This window comes from Ipomoea nil, unplaced genomic scaffold (genome assembly GCF_001879475.1).
Source record: "Ipomoea nil cultivar Tokyo-kokei standard unplaced genomic scaffold, Asagao_1.1 scaffold1043, whole genome shotgun sequence".
Taxonomy (NCBI): domain Eukaryota; kingdom Viridiplantae; phylum Streptophyta; class Magnoliopsida; order Solanales; family Convolvulaceae; genus Ipomoea; species Ipomoea nil.
The window spans coordinates 10882494-10900670 of NW_017617471.1; the positions used below are offsets into that span (position 1 = coordinate 10882494).

The 18177-nt window shown below is 33.2% G+C and overlaps 3 protein-coding genes across 6 annotated transcripts; all 3 read right to left on the bottom strand.

The window, feature by feature from the left end:
- Positions 1-141: 141 nt before the first annotated feature.
- LOC109182188 lies at positions 142-8141 on the bottom strand. 4 transcript variants are annotated; one of them, XM_019332285.1, is made up of 19 exons: positions 7958-8141; positions 7121-7302; positions 6889-6970; positions 6639-6779; positions 6184-6353; positions 5073-5346; positions 4814-4917; positions 3582-3867; positions 3218-3424; positions 2823-3080; positions 2294-2737; positions 1951-2214; positions 1540-1859; positions 1287-1460; positions 1093-1197; positions 909-978; positions 720-818; positions 496-620; positions 142-464 (listed from the first exon to the last, which is right to left on the bottom strand). In XM_019332285.1, exons 2-18 carry the CDS (start codon positions 7270-7272, stop codon positions 531-533), a joined length of 3240 nt encoding a protein of 1079 aa, XP_019187830.1. In that variant the 5' UTR covers positions 7273-7302; positions 7958-8141; the 3' UTR covers positions 142-464; positions 496-530. The 4 variants fall into 4 exon arrangements, with proteins under 4 accessions (XP_019187830.1, XP_019187831.1, XP_019187829.1 ...); XM_019332286.1 differs by having other exon boundaries at positions 142-620; positions 7962-8141; XM_019332284.1 differs by having other exon boundaries at positions 142-620.
- Positions 8142-12694: 4553 nt separating this feature from the next.
- LOC109181435 lies at positions 12695-14307 on the bottom strand. Its single transcript, XM_019331197.1, has 2 exons — positions 14044-14307; positions 12695-13124 (listed from the first exon to the last, which is right to left on the bottom strand). Exons 1-2 carry the CDS (start codon positions 14276-14278, stop codon positions 12793-12795), a joined length of 567 nt encoding a protein of 188 aa, XP_019186742.1. The 5' UTR covers positions 14279-14307; the 3' UTR covers positions 12695-12792.
- Positions 14308-16459: 2152 nt separating this feature from the next.
- LOC109181256 lies at positions 16460-17796 on the bottom strand. The gene is made up of 4 exons (XM_019331007.1): positions 17575-17796; positions 17276-17431; positions 16868-17185; positions 16460-16771 (listed from the first exon to the last, which is right to left on the bottom strand). Exons 1-4 carry the CDS (start codon positions 17794-17796, stop codon positions 16460-16462), a joined length of 1008 nt encoding a protein of 335 aa, XP_019186552.1.
- Positions 17797-18177: the final 381 nt, after the last annotated feature.

The window sequence follows — 18177 nt, forward strand, 5'->3', positions numbered from 1 at the left end:
ATCAAACACACTGACTTCTTCAACTAATATAGAAAAGTCCAATTGCATCTATTGTTCATCCAACAAAAGATGTGTATAATTCTTTTAAAATATTAAAAAGAATAGGCACCTGTTTCAGACTTTTAAAACAGACACCCATAATTCCTACTCAACAGAAAATTTATCATCCAATATTCAATTTGAATCATTCAAATTCTACAATCAGATCCCATCCAACACATTCAAAACAATCAATCACCAACTATCATCTAACAATATATCTCTCAACACATTCAACCATCCATCTATCCACATATACATCTCAATTAAATTTCAACCAACAAATTAATCTATAATGCATAAATTTAAACAAACACATCTAACGACCATAATTTTTAATATAAAATCAGATAATATATATTGCTAATTACACTACTTTAACACATTCAACCTGACACGTAATATATATATATATATATATATATATATATATATATATATATATATATATATAATAGTTTGCTAGCTACAATCAATTACAGTATTAGAAACTATATGCATTCTTCCATAAAATATTTCACCCACATGGTGCGTATCTCATCGATTTCCTTGTTGGGGTAAGCATTAACTTCTTGAAATGCCTGCAAAATTTTCAAATGAACAAATTAGTAATTATATCATTACTGCGCTATAATTAAATGTTTTAAAAAATATACCTAGTTCTATTACTTTTTACATACCTCATCCAAAGAAGTGTAGTCAGAATATCTTGTGCACATCTCATACATATATCTCATAACATAGTATCCACACTCAACACCTCCTGATTGTTGAGGACACTAAAAAGTATATATATTACTATATTAGTAATCTAAACAATACATTAACTAAAAAAAAATCATACTAATATTAAAATTTTAATTTCATACACGAACTTTCTTCCAATCAACCATGTTTCTTGCCCTTTGCCCTCTTTGACTCGTAAATGATCGAAATGCCCTATAATATTAGTTTAGGTCTTTAGGACAACAATTTACAAACAAATGAATATCAAACTTACACAACAAATATAATAACCCAAAGAGTTATATATGTATTAATAATTTTACTTACATATTCAATGCTGGCTTGATTTCTAGGGTGCGGTCACATTCTATAGGATCTAAGACGTATACCATTTTCGGATTAACAGAAATCACTAGCAACAACCAATGGTGTCTACATTTTATAAACATGTGTATTAGACATTTAATAAAAATAATTCAAATTAAATTATATAAATAAAGAAAAAGAACTAATTATCTTACTCTTGATGGTATGGTGCCAAAATGAATTTATGGCTCTTAAGTTGAAGCATGACATGAGCAAGATATGTCGTAACAACATCAATATTTAAGTTAACATTAGCTTTCGAAATCTGTGTTGGACACATAAACCCAATTGAGTTGACTCCATTTTGCTTGCACAACCGATTAAGACACCTGAAAATCCTTAAATAAGAAATTCAAGAACAAATAAAAGTTTTAAATTGATAAAAATATAAAATATAAAAAAACTTACAGTATAAACACTTGTATAATAGACACATCAAGCCATTTCATCGTCAATAAGTCTTTGATGTCCCCCATCATCACATAAATGGCAGGCACATTTCTGTGATGGAAGATTGCATACTCAAGCTCCAACTCGAAGTAGTCCAAATTGGGAGGCACTGATTTTAGCAAGGTGACTAGTTGCTTGCATTCATTTCCCAAATGTTGTAAGACATCATCATCAACAAGGAGGGGTCGTGCTTTCGTAGTAGATAGCCCATCATGCTCATCACTCTGTTCATTCATTTCTTCTTCATTTTGTTCTTTTGAATTTATTATTACATTTTCCTGTATATATAAATTTTTAATCATAATAACAATTAAAAAGTAAACAAGAAAAATTTAATAAAACTCTAAAAAAAGAGAAAAAAGTTCTTACATCTTCTAAAAGAACTAAATGCATAGGCCATTGTGTAAAATTTCTCAAGATCTCTCCCAAGTTGGTATAGTGTTGAGTTTGCACCGGTAGAATAAACGCTTCTGCACCCTTAACAACCTCATCTACCAAAACCTTTACATGATTAGGTAACAATGGTTGATTTTGCACTATAGTGTCAGATTTAATTGGGTGAGCTATCCCTCTTGCAACTACTAATGGTGTATCACCAATAGGACATAAGGCAAGACGACACCGAGTCGGATTCTATTATTCAACATAAAATAAGATATATGTTAATTTAACTATTGAAATGATATTTAACATTAAAAACGTTTAATATTACCTGAATCATGCTAAATGAATTTAGATCAACTGAGTGGCAATTGCTACGAGTAAGTGGTGGATCAAAAGGAATACGCGTGCTCAGAGGTGTCCCTGTAGAAGCACTAGGATCAACAGGAAACTGTTGGGGAGCGTTTTTCATTAAGTACTTGAGCTGATCATTTAGGATGTCTATCGTCGGTTGCATTGCTGATATTGTTTCTTGCTTGACTTTCTCAGCAATATCAGTATAAACTTCCTTTTTGATAATCTCTCTAAGATTTTCAACATCGGCAAACCTTGATTTTCTCTCCTCTGGCTTGCCAAAAACATCCCTAATGGTGACGTATACACCAACACCTCTCACAAAGCCTGAGTGATCTTCCTTACCAGTAGCTGCTGACAATATATCATGGTGCCTTTTTGGTTGAAATGATCCTTGGCTAACTTCTTCACACTTTTCTACCTATTTAATAAATAAGGTAAACTAAATATTAGCATTTTTCTCAATATTATTTACATTCAAGATATTTATAAAAACTATTACTTACAATTTTTTGAAACACCTCCTTTGTTTTCTCATTGGGAATGTAATAATTTCCATCCTTTCCTTTTTTAGATCTTGCCCGAATCCAATCTAAACTACGATCATCAGACGCAATGATTGAGTTAACAGACGCACACGAAGATTGTGAAGACAGAGGGTCTGATATAAGCCACTCTGACTTTCTACCAGCATATCCAGCAGACCCTAAAAAATGTGGATGCTTATTTTGCGATTGTCGTTCCCTTGCCAGCTGACTTTGCTCCTACAATGTAAAAATTATTATTATTATTTTAGTGATTTGTTAATAATAATAATAATAATAATAATAATAATAATAATAATAATAATAATAATAATAATAAGATTATTATTATTATTCATACAAGTGATTAAACATACCTTGAACTGCTCAGTCTCACGATTTGCTACAAATTTCTCCCATTGTGCATCAGTTAAGAAGTCATATAACTGTGTGGGAGATTCATATCTTGGGTGCTTCTTATAAATAAAATTACGCACTAATCTAGCTTTAAAGTCTTTCCACCGCATTCCAGCAACTCTTAATACTGTATGTTTCTTTTCATCATTTGGAATGTTGAACTCCCTCTAAATAATATCACACACAATCAATAATCAATAATTATTTATATATATATATATATATATATATATATATATATATATATATATATATATATATATATATATATATATATATATATATATCAATAATTAACATTTAATATATTAGAATATTAGATACCTTAATTTCTTCCCAAATTGTATTCTTAATCTTTTTATCCACTTTACGCCAGCCGCTAAGATTAATATCTACATGACTTCGAACCAAAGTACCAAGGTAGGACTTAAACTCGCTTCCATATTGGCCGATTGGCCTACTGTGCTTGTCAAACTCAACTGAAAGTTCTTCATCTAATTTCATCATTTTCAGTTTTTTGCAGGTTGTGGGACCTCTTGCTTTGGGTTGAGAAACTTTCTTCAAAGTAGGTTGTAAAGTAGATTGTGAAGCATTGGGCATGCCTATGTACCTACTCATGCAAATATATATGTCATGAAATGAAGTATATAATAAAACGCTCAAAAGATGTCATTAATAATCAATTAATCTTACACGTTTAAATATATATATTATATTTCAAGGTTATCTTCTCCTAAGGTTAAAGATTAAATACCAATAGAAAATAAAAGGATTTGATCAATCTTACAATCACAACAAGGACACATAATGAATCCTTTACCATTTTTTATTTTATTTTCATTAGAAAATTTTATAAACTCTTCAACTCCTTACACATATTCAAGTGTATACATTCAACTTCGATCCATATTTCTCACTGCCACACAATCAATTTGTCTGATTATAAAATTTTAGCCTAAGCAGGAAGAAGATATGGATAAATGAAGATGGACACACTTAGAAATGATATTTCAAATTAATATATTATAAATAAAATCTAATTATGTTATAAGGATCTAAAGAATTAGTTAAGATTAGTTCATTTTAATTTCCTTCAAATTAATATATTATAAATAAATATCACATTACAAAAACAATAAAAGTATTCAACAAAAATTACACAATTCAAAAATACAATATTAATATATACTTTAAATAAATATCATAAATTATTTTTAGCAAATCCAATAATAAATAAAGCCTCACTATAAGGATATAGGAAATTAATTAGGATTAGTTTATTTTAATTTTCCTCAAATTAATATATTATCAATGAATATCACAAATTACAAAAGAAAAAAAAATTCCAACAATTCACAATTAAATACGGAGTAATATATTATAAATAATCGAATAAAAAAAATCTAAATAATATTTTAATCAATTAAACAAACAAAAATAAATTCCAATATTTACACACACATTATAATGAAAATAAAAACTGAAATTTTAAAAAACAAACAAAAAACAAAAAACAAAGCAAAACGAAATAAAAATAAAAATTTTGCTATATTTACCTTTCTGCCAAACTGCTGCCGTTGTCAAAGGATCGTTGCCAAGCTGCTGCTGATGCTGCCGAAAATTTCTTGGGTTTACATGATCGATGCCTTTTGTTTTTAACCTATATTAAATGAGATAACAAAAAATAGAGCCTTGATTTGTTTCAGAGAAAATGATAAGAGCTTAAACCCTCTGTGCTTAATAATAGAAAGAGCACATGACAAAGTAGAAAAGCTAAAGGAGATTAAAATAGACTGATAGAGGATGCATTTTGACCTTAGGCATTGGCTTAGAGGGTAAATCCCATGATCTATTTGATGTTGAAAATGAACCACCTTCCCTGCATACATGTATATATTGTGCCTTTGGAAGACTATATAGATGGGCCAGAACTCGACAAACTTCATCAATCCCAGTCTTATCTGTATCAAATGCTTTCCACCAAGGAGGATTCTCAGGCAAGGGAACTTTAAACCTACGGGCTGTAGCATAAACAACTCCACAGGCCACAACCTCACTCTTAAATCTAACACACAATGTTGTGCGCAAACTGCTCAAAATATGGATAAACATCAGCAGGATGGAAGAAAGAAAAAGAAATTATGAAAATTGAGCTACATGGTTATCAAAGATAATTGGAAAGAACCTACAAGTTCACAATTTGAAATTACTGTACTGTGCCACCTTTAAAAACTATCTACCAAAAAACTCAAATCTGATACAGTCGGGAAATCTACAACCAAAAAAGAAATACAACAGAGACTTTTGTTTTTGATAGGTTAAAATATTGAATAGATCTCAATATCTCATACAAATTTAATACACAGAAAATATTAATAATAGCAAGTACAGCTTATCAGCTCTAAATATAGTAAACAAGAACCTAATTTGAGACGTTACATCTGGAAGCTTCAACAGTTTACAACTTCACGTTGAAATAGGTTAGGAACATCACAATCAAAAATCAAAATGCATTCATGTGGAAACATTGCTTACATACGGAGTAAACTATCAGATAATCAATCAATCATTGTTAGATCAGTGGGATAGATTATTTTGGGCAAGGAAAGTTTTACATCTAAAAGAACCACAAGTAAAACTGTTAACATGTTAGGGGAGCTCAGAGAGTACTTGTAGCAAAAACTATAAGAGAGCACAAAAATATGATTGAACCTAACACTTAAAAATATTCTGCATTAACATTTAAAGCATACACAATACTATTCCTTTATCACTTCTAACTATTTTGCATTAGCATTTAAATCATACAGAAAACTAAGTACTGGTACTGCCAACATATACTATTTCATGAGAGAGCATGTGCTTGTAAACAGACAGATCATATCTACAATCTACTATGTCACAGTTCTGCTTGTTTGAATTATACCTGTCATTTGCAAGATTCCATGCTTCCTGTCTCAATTCATGAGGCATCTCAAGAATTGTAAGATAAATTGATATAAATTTATGGGGGTGTTCAACATGGCAGATGACGCCCATCTCTTTTTGAAGACTCCTTTTTGTTTTAAATAAATCTGCCTTCAGATCAACATATTTCTGTCCAAAGAATGAATAGCAGGTGTTAAATCTAAAACCAACTTGCCTTCAGTTGAAAAGACATAAAACCAAAAGGCAATACTTATAAGTAATAACAAGCATCATTTTCTTGTCATTTTGAATGTCTTTCTAGAGAAGATTTGTAAACAAAGAAAAGAAGATATATAGCCAAGAAAGCTAATGATAAAAGGCAAACGAATACCCACTTAGACAAATTGTCTACCTACAAAATGGTAAAAAATTGTTCCCCAGCTCGTGCAATGTAAAGATTATTCAAAATCTAACCTTCGAAGAAGTATCCAAATGTTCTATGGGTAAATTCTCCCTCCGACATTCCATTCTGTGGAAAACAATGAGGACTCGCCCGGCTTTTCTGGGACAGTGTTCAAGTTTTGAGGCAAGCCACACACAACTAGCAGCAACTATCTACACATAGTATAATGCCATGTCAGCATGAAGATTGCAACTTTTAAACTTGCACAAGTAATTATTTTCTTTCATTTTTGGAAGGAGCAAGGGAAGAGAATAGATATACCTTCACATTAAAATGAGAAAACGACTTCTTGCAATAAAAACGGTGGAATAGTACTTGACCTGTGGCCATAACAGCTTGAGGTCTGCAGGTAACCACATTAAGGAGATACAGAGGCCATGTGTTGATCCAAAAATAAAATAAATCTATTACAATGGCAACTACTTACTTGAAGATGCATCAGTATCAATAACTGAATAAATAAGATTAAACAAATAAAAAATATATAGGATACAGTTTCAATAAAATTCCACTTTCTTGGATAAGATCACAGCCATAGATTCGAAGGGTTCTCTCAGTGGCTTCATCTATTCCATATCTCCTAGAAGGTGAGTTCTTAAGCTGCTCATCTGTTAGGTAAAATGTGTCAACTGCTGTGTGAATCATAGTTGGTCAGGAGTTCAAGACGTCTATCAACTGCAAACAAGAAAGAAAGCAAGCTTCAGATCCCCTTATTCAATAACATTACAACGGTTGCAAATAAAGAAGCAGTATTTACAGAATGAAGTGTAACCAACTCAAACAGTGATTTGACATGTGCAGTAAAATTTGAAACATTTAGTTTGATTATAAATTTTAATTCTTTCTTCTTTATCAAGTGTCAACAGAGTAACCATTTTAACCCGAAGTACAATACCTAAAAAGCCCAGTAGATACTTACAACTCTTGGTTATAAATTGGATTTAAATTATCCTCCAATACCCAAATACCCCAAAGCCATTATCATCTCCATCACACTCATTCTTACAGCTAAAATGGATCATAATCATGAAAAGATTAACTAAAAGATTCACTTCTCGATAGCAATTCTATAAATAACGACTCTGACAATGCCTATTAAAAACAGCAGAAATCGAAACTAAACTATTAGATTATTTCTCTAAAATTCAATTCCAACTTCATAAACTACTCCAAAGATAAATCAAAGATTAAAAAAGAAAAAACCTTCAATTTGATACTTGAGCGGGAACCCTAGATGAATAACTGAAGCTAATTCCAGTATGGCAATTTCCAGAAAGTTCAAACATTGAAACATATTGTAAAGATTGTAGGATAGTAGAACGTTGTGTACCTACCCTCCAGCACTCCAGTGGTGTTGTCGAAGAAGAAGTATGAAGCCAATGTCGCTATGACGAGCGCTGAGCACTTTAGCTAACTGCTTAATAACAATAATAAGTGTTTATTGTTGGGTTAATAAAAGTAAACAACAAATTATAAAGAAATACTTGTAATTGTAATTCTCTCCTAATCTCCCACCCTCCCAGAAATAGACACTTTTTCGGACAGTTTAACAAATTTATGGGGTGAACTAATTTATGACATTCAATTATTATAAATTTTGTAAGAAGATTTTTAAAAGGGGAATAAAGCATTTTTCTTCCCCATATCATTATAATAAGGATTTGGAGTTCATTCCACCAGAGGTCCCTAGTCTTTAGTTGCAATTCAAAATTTAGTCTCAGATTATTATTTTTTTGTCATTTAACATTCCAGATTTTTATTTCTTGGACATTTTTAATTTTTTTCATGACTTTTTCTATTTTTAGTAAGGGCATTTTTATCTCTTCATATATTTTTTTGTTATTTTTCCGATTTTAACCGGTTTAACTGTTTAGGACTTTACTATGATTTTCTACAAAGTTAAAATTTGTTATGAGACTTGTAATATTATTTGATAACTTATATATGTAATAAAATGTATTATAATTTATATATAAAGTCCAAGGGCAATTTATATCCAGGGCCGGCCTTGGGACAAGGGCAGGCTGGGCCCTTGCCCAGGGCCCATGCTTGGGGGAGGGCCCATCCTACCTCTTATATATATAGTATATATGTATTGAGTATAAGTAATTTATATACATATGTTTTACAGTAAGGTAAATTAACTTTGTTGGTAAGATACTTGAATTTTAACCTCATTTAATCAAAGGCTGGTGATCCAATCCTTCCCTTCACATTTTAGAATTCCTCAAATTTACTTCTTTGCTTATATTCTAATGTATATTTTAAAAATTTATTTTTATTGATTTTTTGTGTTTAATACGGAGTCGTATTTTTAATATATAAATTTTCATATATTTATACTAAACATATTATGAAAATTTTTTATATTAAATATATAAATTTTTATATTAAATTTTTAATGCAATTTTTAAATTTATAAATTTTTATATACTTATATTAAAAAAATTTCAATCAACTCATGTTAACCAAACAAGACACGTCAAAATAGGATGGTATCTAATCAATGTAGTATATAAGTTTGCTACTGGCTCTATTATACTTTCTCAACTTACTGAAACACAAAGAACCAACGCCTCCACTAAGAGTCAAACTTACAACCTTCCAAATGAAAGTCCAACCCGGATACCATTAGACCACATAGTCTTGGTTTAAAATTTATCTATTTAAAAGAAAAAGTATTTATAAAAATCATCATATAAATAATATAAAAGATGTGTGATTTGTAATATGCTTTATGTTCAAACTATTTTATCTAGATAATTATGTTTCATATCTTTTTGGATTTTTTTCATTGCGTTTTGAAATATTTTAATTTCTTGCTCCTAGTCAAAAAAGATTTTTAGCTTCACATATGTTTGTAATTATTGTTTTATAAATTTTTAATAATAATTAATTTATTATTTATTATGATAACAATGTTATAGTTTATAAGTTTACTCGATTTTAAATCATTTATTCATTTTTAAAAAATATGATATTATTTATTTATGAAGGCACTTATACGATTATTTATTATTTTGCATTAAGGAAAGCACATAGAATTTTTTTCATGATTATTGTTGTGTAGGTAAAATTGTTAAAAACTTGTTAATCTTATTTAAAGTTAATGATATTAATAATTTTTTCCTTATTTAATTTAAATTTTAGGCATGAAATATATATTAACACTGCTGGAAATTATGAAATTTCCGACTACTTGAAAGTGATATTAAATCAAGTTGAAAGTAAAAAGTGGTCGGAAATTGCAATAAAAGTTTTTCCGGATACCAAAAGTGGTCGGAACAAGGATTTCGACTTGATTTAAGATTACTTTCAGGTGGTCGGAAATTCCATAATTTCCAGCAGTGTAACCGGGACCCATCTTTTTTATCCTGCCCCGGGCCTATAAAATGATAGGACCGACCCTGTTTATATCGTGCACCACGGCGCACATAGCAATATGCGCCCAGGCACAAAACGTCGTCGTTTCAATTGCTGTTGACGAGGATTGACATAACGGACGCCACTTCGTCCATTCAAACGGACGCCACTTCGTCCGTTCAAACGGACCAAACCTCATTATGTGTATTCAGTTAAAATTTTATGTGTATTGTGTTATGAGTTTATGTGTATTATGTTACGAGTTTATGTGTATTCAGTTAAGAGTTTATGTGTATTATGTTAAAAGTTTATGTGCATTATGTTAAGAGTTTATGTGTATTATGTTATGAGTTTATGTGTATTATATTAAGAGTTTATGCGTATTCTGTTATGAGTTTATGTGTATTCGTTATGAGTTTATGTGCATACGAAACAAAAGGTTTTTTTTTTTTTTTGGACAATGCACCAAAACGACGTCGTTTTGGGTAGGGCGGGCGCACAATGCATTTGTGTGCCCTGGTGCACGATATAAAGACCAGCTAGATTTTGCCTGGGTCGGTTTCGAGCTGGGCTCTAGGTTATTTTTTTTTATAGGACCTGAAGTTCTGAACCGGTCTTCTATAAGCTGGTCCACTTTTGGGTAAACTTAGTCCATACTTATTTTTTTTTTCCTGATCGATTCATGACCGGCTCGACTTTGAACCTGCCTATGTCCACCTCTATAAAATTAGATGTTTAAGTTAGCGGTTAACATGTAAAATGACATATATTATATTATTATAATAATAATAATAATAATAATAATAATAATAATAATAATAATAATAATAATAATAATAATAATAATAATAATAATGATGATGATGGAGTTGTGCGCGCGACTCCCTTTATTTTTTCACTTTTTTCAACAAAAAAAAAAAAAAAAAGATTGGAGCCTTGTGTCTCCTTATATAAAAGCATCAAGAGTCAAGACTCCTTAAATTTGCCTGCACATCAGTTGATGCACAAGCATTATTGAGGAGCCAGACTCTTTTAATAGGGAGCCAAAATAGCTATTCTATTGAAGGAGTAGGGCTCATGATATTTAGTATAAGTTTTGTTTAAAAAAAGAAAAAAAAAAAGTTACAGTGGCATTTTGGAGAAAGATTATCTTTTTTAAAACATCAAATTAATTTCAGTTTTAAACAATTTCGAACAAATTCTTGCTCCAAACTATTGAATAACCAATCATCTTCTTTGATATTTTGACCAAGGTTAAAACGTTAAAATGGCTAATTCACAATTACCAAACAAGCCCATTGTGATAAGATCATATAACGACTTGCATCTAAGTGTGAACGTACGTACTTTAAAGTATACCAAAATTAGAACTCTAAAAAAGTGCATAACACAAATTATAAATGTGCATACTATGATATTTAAACATGCAATTCAAAAATAAATTTCATAAAAAAAAAATGCATAACAAAAAGTCTAATAATCAATAATTACAAGTGGAAGCCTCCACTAAGACTCAAATTATCCACCTCCCACATAGGAGATCAACAGAGTATCAATAGACCACAAAGTCCTTATATATAAGTGCATAAGTTTGTGTGTTCATATCTGAGCGCATGTTTTTATTTAATCCATTTCATACATTAATAATCATAAATAATAATGATTTTAAGATTGGAAAGTGCATGTGTAATCAAAATGGATTAGAAAATTAGCAAAAGCGAACATGAACAGTTTATGAACAAAATTATATACCAAATTGTAGGTTTGAAAATTAATTTTGTGGGTATTAGTCTTTTTTGTAAGTTACAATGCATTTGGTATAATCAAAATAATCTAATTTTACATTTTACCAAAAAAAAAAAATCTAATTTTACAATGTTCTTAACATATTTTTGTTCTTACACCCGATCTATTCACTCTTGGTGTCCATTTTTAACAAAGAAATCCTAATTCCTCAATGTTCAAAATTACGAATCTCACATGACATCAAAAGTATATATTCCCTCTTCTTTAGTTTTTTTCGCTCTATATATTTTTATTGTGTGCGATTTATTTCACTATACACAATACATATATTGCTTTATTTTTAGGGTTACATATACACATAAACGTATTTAGTGTTAGGATTATAAATTAATTCCATTGTCGTATGTAGCTAATTTTAAAATTTTAACTGTACCCAGTATAAAATTAATTAGTTGTTAAAATTATTATTATTTTAAAAAAAAAAAATCTATCTATCCTAAATTATTTTGAACTACAAATTACATTTGATTTCAAACAACAAATAATATTATAAATAAGGCAAAATGGATATTTGTACAATGTACAAAAAATTGCAAAAGTTATTTTTAAAAAAATGTAGTTAATTTATTTTTTCATCTGGCATTAAAATTTGAAATTAAATAATTTAATACAGTTTATTTGCTTGTTTTGTTTTTTTGGAAAACTATTTGCTTGTTATTTAATATAAATTATTCTATACATATATAAATGAATACAAAAACTTGTGTGAACCCGTATGGCGGATCCTTGTTGTGAAACGGGTCAGGTCAAGAAAAAAAAATAATATAATACTTATACTAGTAAATGTAATACTAAATAATGAATAAAATTAGTTGTTACTTAAATGAGAAAATGTAATACTTTTTTCACCATAATCAAAAGTATTATATTTTCCATTATTTATAATTCATTACTTTTAAGGGAAAAATACAATACTTTTAAGTTTTGATGAAAAAATTATACTTATACATCAAAATGTAAAAATATTACATTTATCCTCAGGTCAAAAGTATAACGTCATTTTCCCTTATGTTGGGTGTGATTGCAAGATTTAGGTGTAAGGTGTATGGTGTGAGTTGTGTAAGTGCGGGTGCCTTCTTGAACTCCAATGAGTTGAATTCGTTTGTGTTTTGGTGGCTTGGAGTAGTAGTGATGATGTTGGGTGCAAATTGAGGCCTTTGGGAGATGAAGAACCCTAACTAGGCATGTTTTTTTCAGATTTGGGATTGCATGAAGATGAGAAGGGAGATCTATGAGGAAGTCGCCCAGCTCATCTGTGTTGCCTTTTATCCATGAAGAATATGATGCTCTTCTTCCACTTCTGCTGCACAAAATACCCACCCATGCGCCTGCAAAATACGCTAGATAGGCATCAGTCGGACGTTAAAGGCCTGCCTAACGCCTAGGCAGAAGACAAAAAAAAAGGTTGTGGGTGTGTGTATTGTGTATATATATATATATATATATATATATATGATTAAGGATCAAATGAGAACACTTAAGTGTGGACTAATTTTGGCCCTTGATTTTGTGTTGATCTATGTGCTGATTTTTTAGTTATTTATGATTATTTGTTTAGATGTATTTATGTAGGGGTTGTTTAGTAATTATGGTTGTATTTATAATCTAAATATAATTATATTTTGATTTTATGCATGATTTTAGGGGTGTAATTTTACTAAGATTCTATCTTATATTTTCAAAATCAAAATATAATATGCCTTGTGATAATATGCATGAGAACTATGAACAATTTATATTTTGATTTTATGCATGATTTCAAACTTCATTCGTGTGCATTTCAAGGGCATCGTCATGTGCACTATCGATATATATATATATATATATATATATATATATATATATATATATATATATATATAATTTTTTTAAAATAATAATAATTCGATCAGCCAACTAGGTGGTGCCTAAATGAAAACTCGCCACTGTCGGGTTTATAATAGTGATTTGGGACAATCCAAGTCAAGTTGACTCGGTAGCCACAAAGTTCACTCGTGAGAGATGTTTTTTTTGTTAAAAAAAAAAAAATTGAACTGGTCAACTATGAAAAACTTTCTTTATGATTGTTTTATAACTAAGATCAGAATGCAAGTTTCACTCAAAACACACATTCAAATAAATCAAAGAATAAACTAGCAGCGGATTTCAGGCAAGGCACACTTTCGGATAAATCACAAAATGAAGTAGCTTTTTCTAACCTCATTTTACAAAATTTTTGGCCTTATAATAATCTTATATGTTACGAACCTGAGATGGGATGAAGAGATCTAGACGACCTTTCATCGTCGTCGCTGCAAGTCTGGCAAACAACTTTACCTTCAATTTGAACGGTGGAGATCTTGTCTTCACCATAGCCAAACATTTTCACAAGCTCCTCTCTATAAACCTCATCAATACTAAGATTCGCCGTCGCCGGAGATTCAAGAATTACAAGAAATAATATGAAAGCTAGCAATAATGGTGACGCCATCACCCTGCTCATTAGGAAGGCAGAGCTCCCTTGGCCTTGAAGCTTCCGCAACATCTCTGATCTATATTTTATATATATATATATATATATATATATATATATATATATATATATATATATATATATATATATATATATATATATATATATATATATATTATGGTCTTTGGGGCTGTAAGGTTGTTCGTAAATCACAAATCTTTTAGGTGAGGAAAGGATTTTTAATTTTATATTTGGATGTGGAATGAAGAGACAATGAAATCCTACCATCTTTATTCGATTTACACAAAATGGATAATTAGGGTATATTTGGTTGGCATATGGGAATCAGAATGAGAGTGTGAATCAAATATTTGATAAGGTTAATAAGTTTTGGTGAAAGTATTTACATGCTTGTTTGTAAATATGGTGAAATTAGAATGATTACCAATATTAATATTTGGTTATGTATTATTATATAATGTGAATAATGTTTTTAGAATATAAAAATAAAAAATCATGATAATTGATCCAAATATAATGACATCCAAAGCATTAATATGAAGAAAAAAAATCAAAACAAAAATCTAAAAGTACTAATTCAAACTTAAAAAGAGTTAATTACCGATTTGGTCACTCAATTTCACCAATCTGGTCCTCGACTTTTAAAATTCTTCAATTTAGTTCCCGACTATGCTTTTTTACCCGAAATGGTCTTAACCGTTTCGTTAACTCGGGACCAAATTGGTAATTTCATTATAGTCAAGGGACCATTTCGGTCATCACATGCACCATTTCGGTCGTCTGCATGATGTAAGCCGAGATTGCATTCAGGACTGACTTCGTCAGGACCACTCGTCCAGCCAGAGATAAGGTCTTCGCTTTCCAGCCCTCAAGGCGACCTAAAATATTATCAAGCAAAGATGAAAAGGTATTGCACGTAACCCGTCCATGAAAAGCCGGACTCCAAGGTATTTTCCCAAGTCCTTGGTGCTCTCTATTTGTAAGTGGTTCGTTATTGCCTCTGCTAGCTCCGAATCGGTATTTTTTGAGAAGTAGACTTGTGACTTGCTCAAACTGACTTTATGCCCCGCCAACCCGCAGAACTGGTCAAGGCATCATTGCACCACCACGGCTTGATCCACTGACGCCTCCGTGAAGAGAACCATATCATCTACAAAACAAAGGTGGGTTAGTGTGGGTCCATTGCTTGCTAATTTAATACCTTTCCAAACGTTTCTGTCGACTTCCGAGGTGATGAGCTGGCTTAGCCTTTCCATGCAGAGCACGAAAATTGCCGGCGACATTGCATCGCCCTGCCTGATCCCCCGTTTCGGGCTGAAGGGTTCAAGTCGTTCCCCATTCCAAATCACCGAAAGCCTGGGGGTACTGATGCACGTCATTATGAGGCTTTTCAAAGTAGTTGTGAAACCTGCTTGTTCAAGAGTATCCTGAATGAACTCCCAGGACATACGGTCATAAGCTTTTTTCAGGTCCAGTTTGATGGCCATGTATCCTTTTTTACCCTGCTTCTCTCGCATAGAATGCATAACTTCCTGGAAGATGATGACGTTGTCCGATATCTGGCGCCCAGGGACGAAGGAGCTTTGATAGGGTTCTACTAGCCTCGGCAAGATAAGTTTAAGCCTATTTGTAATTGTTTTAGTAATGATCTTGTAGCTGACGTTACAGAGGCTGATGGGCCGGAATTGTTTAATTGTCTCCGGTGTCTGGACTTTAGGAATCAAAGCGATAAGAGTGTCATTCAAGCCATCCGGAAGAGCTCCTGTCTCAAAAGCCTTACTGACAAGGCTGAAAATGCTATCCCCCGTCTTGTCCTACGTTTGTTGGTAAAACCCTGCGTGGAAATCGTCTGGCCCGGGGCCTTGAAAGGTTTCATATCCTTGAGGGCAGACTGGACTTCCTCTTTCGAAACAGGCCTGTTGAAACACGCCCAGTCCCTTGGGGAAATGAAGCGTTCATAGAATAAACTGAATCTCCGTCCCCGGCCCTTGAAAAAATCCAGATGTAGAAGTTTCTAACGTGGTCTCGTAGTTCACTCCCCTTGGTGATCCACGTTCCATTCTCATTTCTGAGCTATTGCATTGAGTTGCGCAACTTACGTACCATTACGGTTGCGTGGTAAAACGCGATGTTTCTATCCCCCGAGAATATCCAGTCTTCTCTGGATTTTTGGAACCAGATAAGTTCTTCCTAGTGCATGATCTCTTCAAGGTTTTTTCGGAGCTTTAGTTCTAGCTTTGCGAGTCCTCTATGAAAGTTTGTCGCTAAAGTTGCCTGAATACCTCTTAAACGAGCCAGTATGACCTTCTTACGAATAAACACGTTCCCAAAGGAGTTTCTATTCCAAATCGACAGCTCCTTTGCCATGTTCCGAGTATTTTCAACGATGCCTTGATCTGTTCTCCAGTGACTCTTCACAACTTCATGCATCTCCGTATTAGTGAGCCAAGCTGCCTGGAAAATAAAAGATGCGGCCTGCGTTGGTTGCCGCGCGCCCTCTACCTGAATTATCAAAGGCGCATGATCAGATGCTAAACGTGTTAAATTGGTAACGCACGCATCTGGGATCTTAGTGCGTCAATCAGCATTACACATGGCCTGACCAAGTCGGACTCCTTTGGAGGTATCCGTGCTATTCTTTATCCACGTGAGTCTTGGCCTAGCGAAGCCCATGTCAATGAGCCCTTCATCTTGGATCCAATTCCCAAAATCAGAATTTCGATGATCTAAGAAGGAGTTATAGTTGCTGGTTTCGTCCCTGTTCAGGACCGAATTGAAGTCCCCGGCGACCATCCAGGGCGCAAAAATACCACGTGCCAATTGTCTAAGGTCCCTCCAAAGCCGTCGGCGCAAGTTGTGGGCCGGGCTCCCGTAAACCGTTGCTAAAAACCAAGGACGTTGGCCAGTTTTCTGTACCTACAAGAGGACAAACTGAGGGTGAGTAAAGAGGATCTCGACCTGCACCAGGTCTTTCTAGAAGATCCAGATACCCCCACTGAAACCAACAGCTTCCACCCGGACCCAATCCGAGAAACCGAGTTTCATGCAAATAACATTTGCCTGGGTACCCGAGACCTTTGGTTCGAAGAGGCCCAAGATGCAGGGGTTGTGCATCTGGAGGAGTTGTTTAAGGGCGCGGAGAAACCGCTTACTACCCGCACCCTGACAATTCCAGAAGATACAATCCATAAAACACAACCAGGGGGAGGGAAGACTAAACAAACAAAAACCAAACGAACAAACAAGCAAAAAACCAAAAAAAAAAAAAAAAAAAAAAACCAAAAGCAGGGCGCTCAAAGAACAACCTCGTTACCTCCATGCAAATGCTGTGCTGGGCCTAGTTCAAGGTCCATAACCACATCCCCCTCGTCATCGAATTGCTCCGGCGGATCACCATGGTGCTCCGTTGGGTGATGCCAAACCGATGATGGAGCGCTACCACCAGTGTCCCATACGTACACTCGCGATGACTGTATCACCAAGCCGCCTTGCGCACCCCGTATAACCACATGCTCATCCTCCTCCATTGCCTTCCTCGATCTGCCACCGGTTTGCCTCTGCACTCTGGTTGTGGTTGCCCCCGCATTGGACGTGGAACCCTAAGTTGCAGTAGGTTCGTTTGCGATTTGTTGTTCCGTAGCTATGACGTTCGGTCTGCGCCCCTTTCCATTATGCCTAGCTGCTCTATTTTCTGCGCCAATTCTTCTTGCTTGTTGATCTCCAGAATCCCCGTCAGCCTTCTCTGTGCTTTCTTCCCTCGCATCAGCCGCGGCATCCCCGTTAGCCTCCCCATCAGCGGCGCAAACTTCGAAGCTTGAACCGTCACCCCATTGCGGACTCTGCCTCCTTCACCTTGGCCAGCCGAAGGACGATGTGTGCGTTCAACTGGTTTCGAAGTTGGCCTTCCC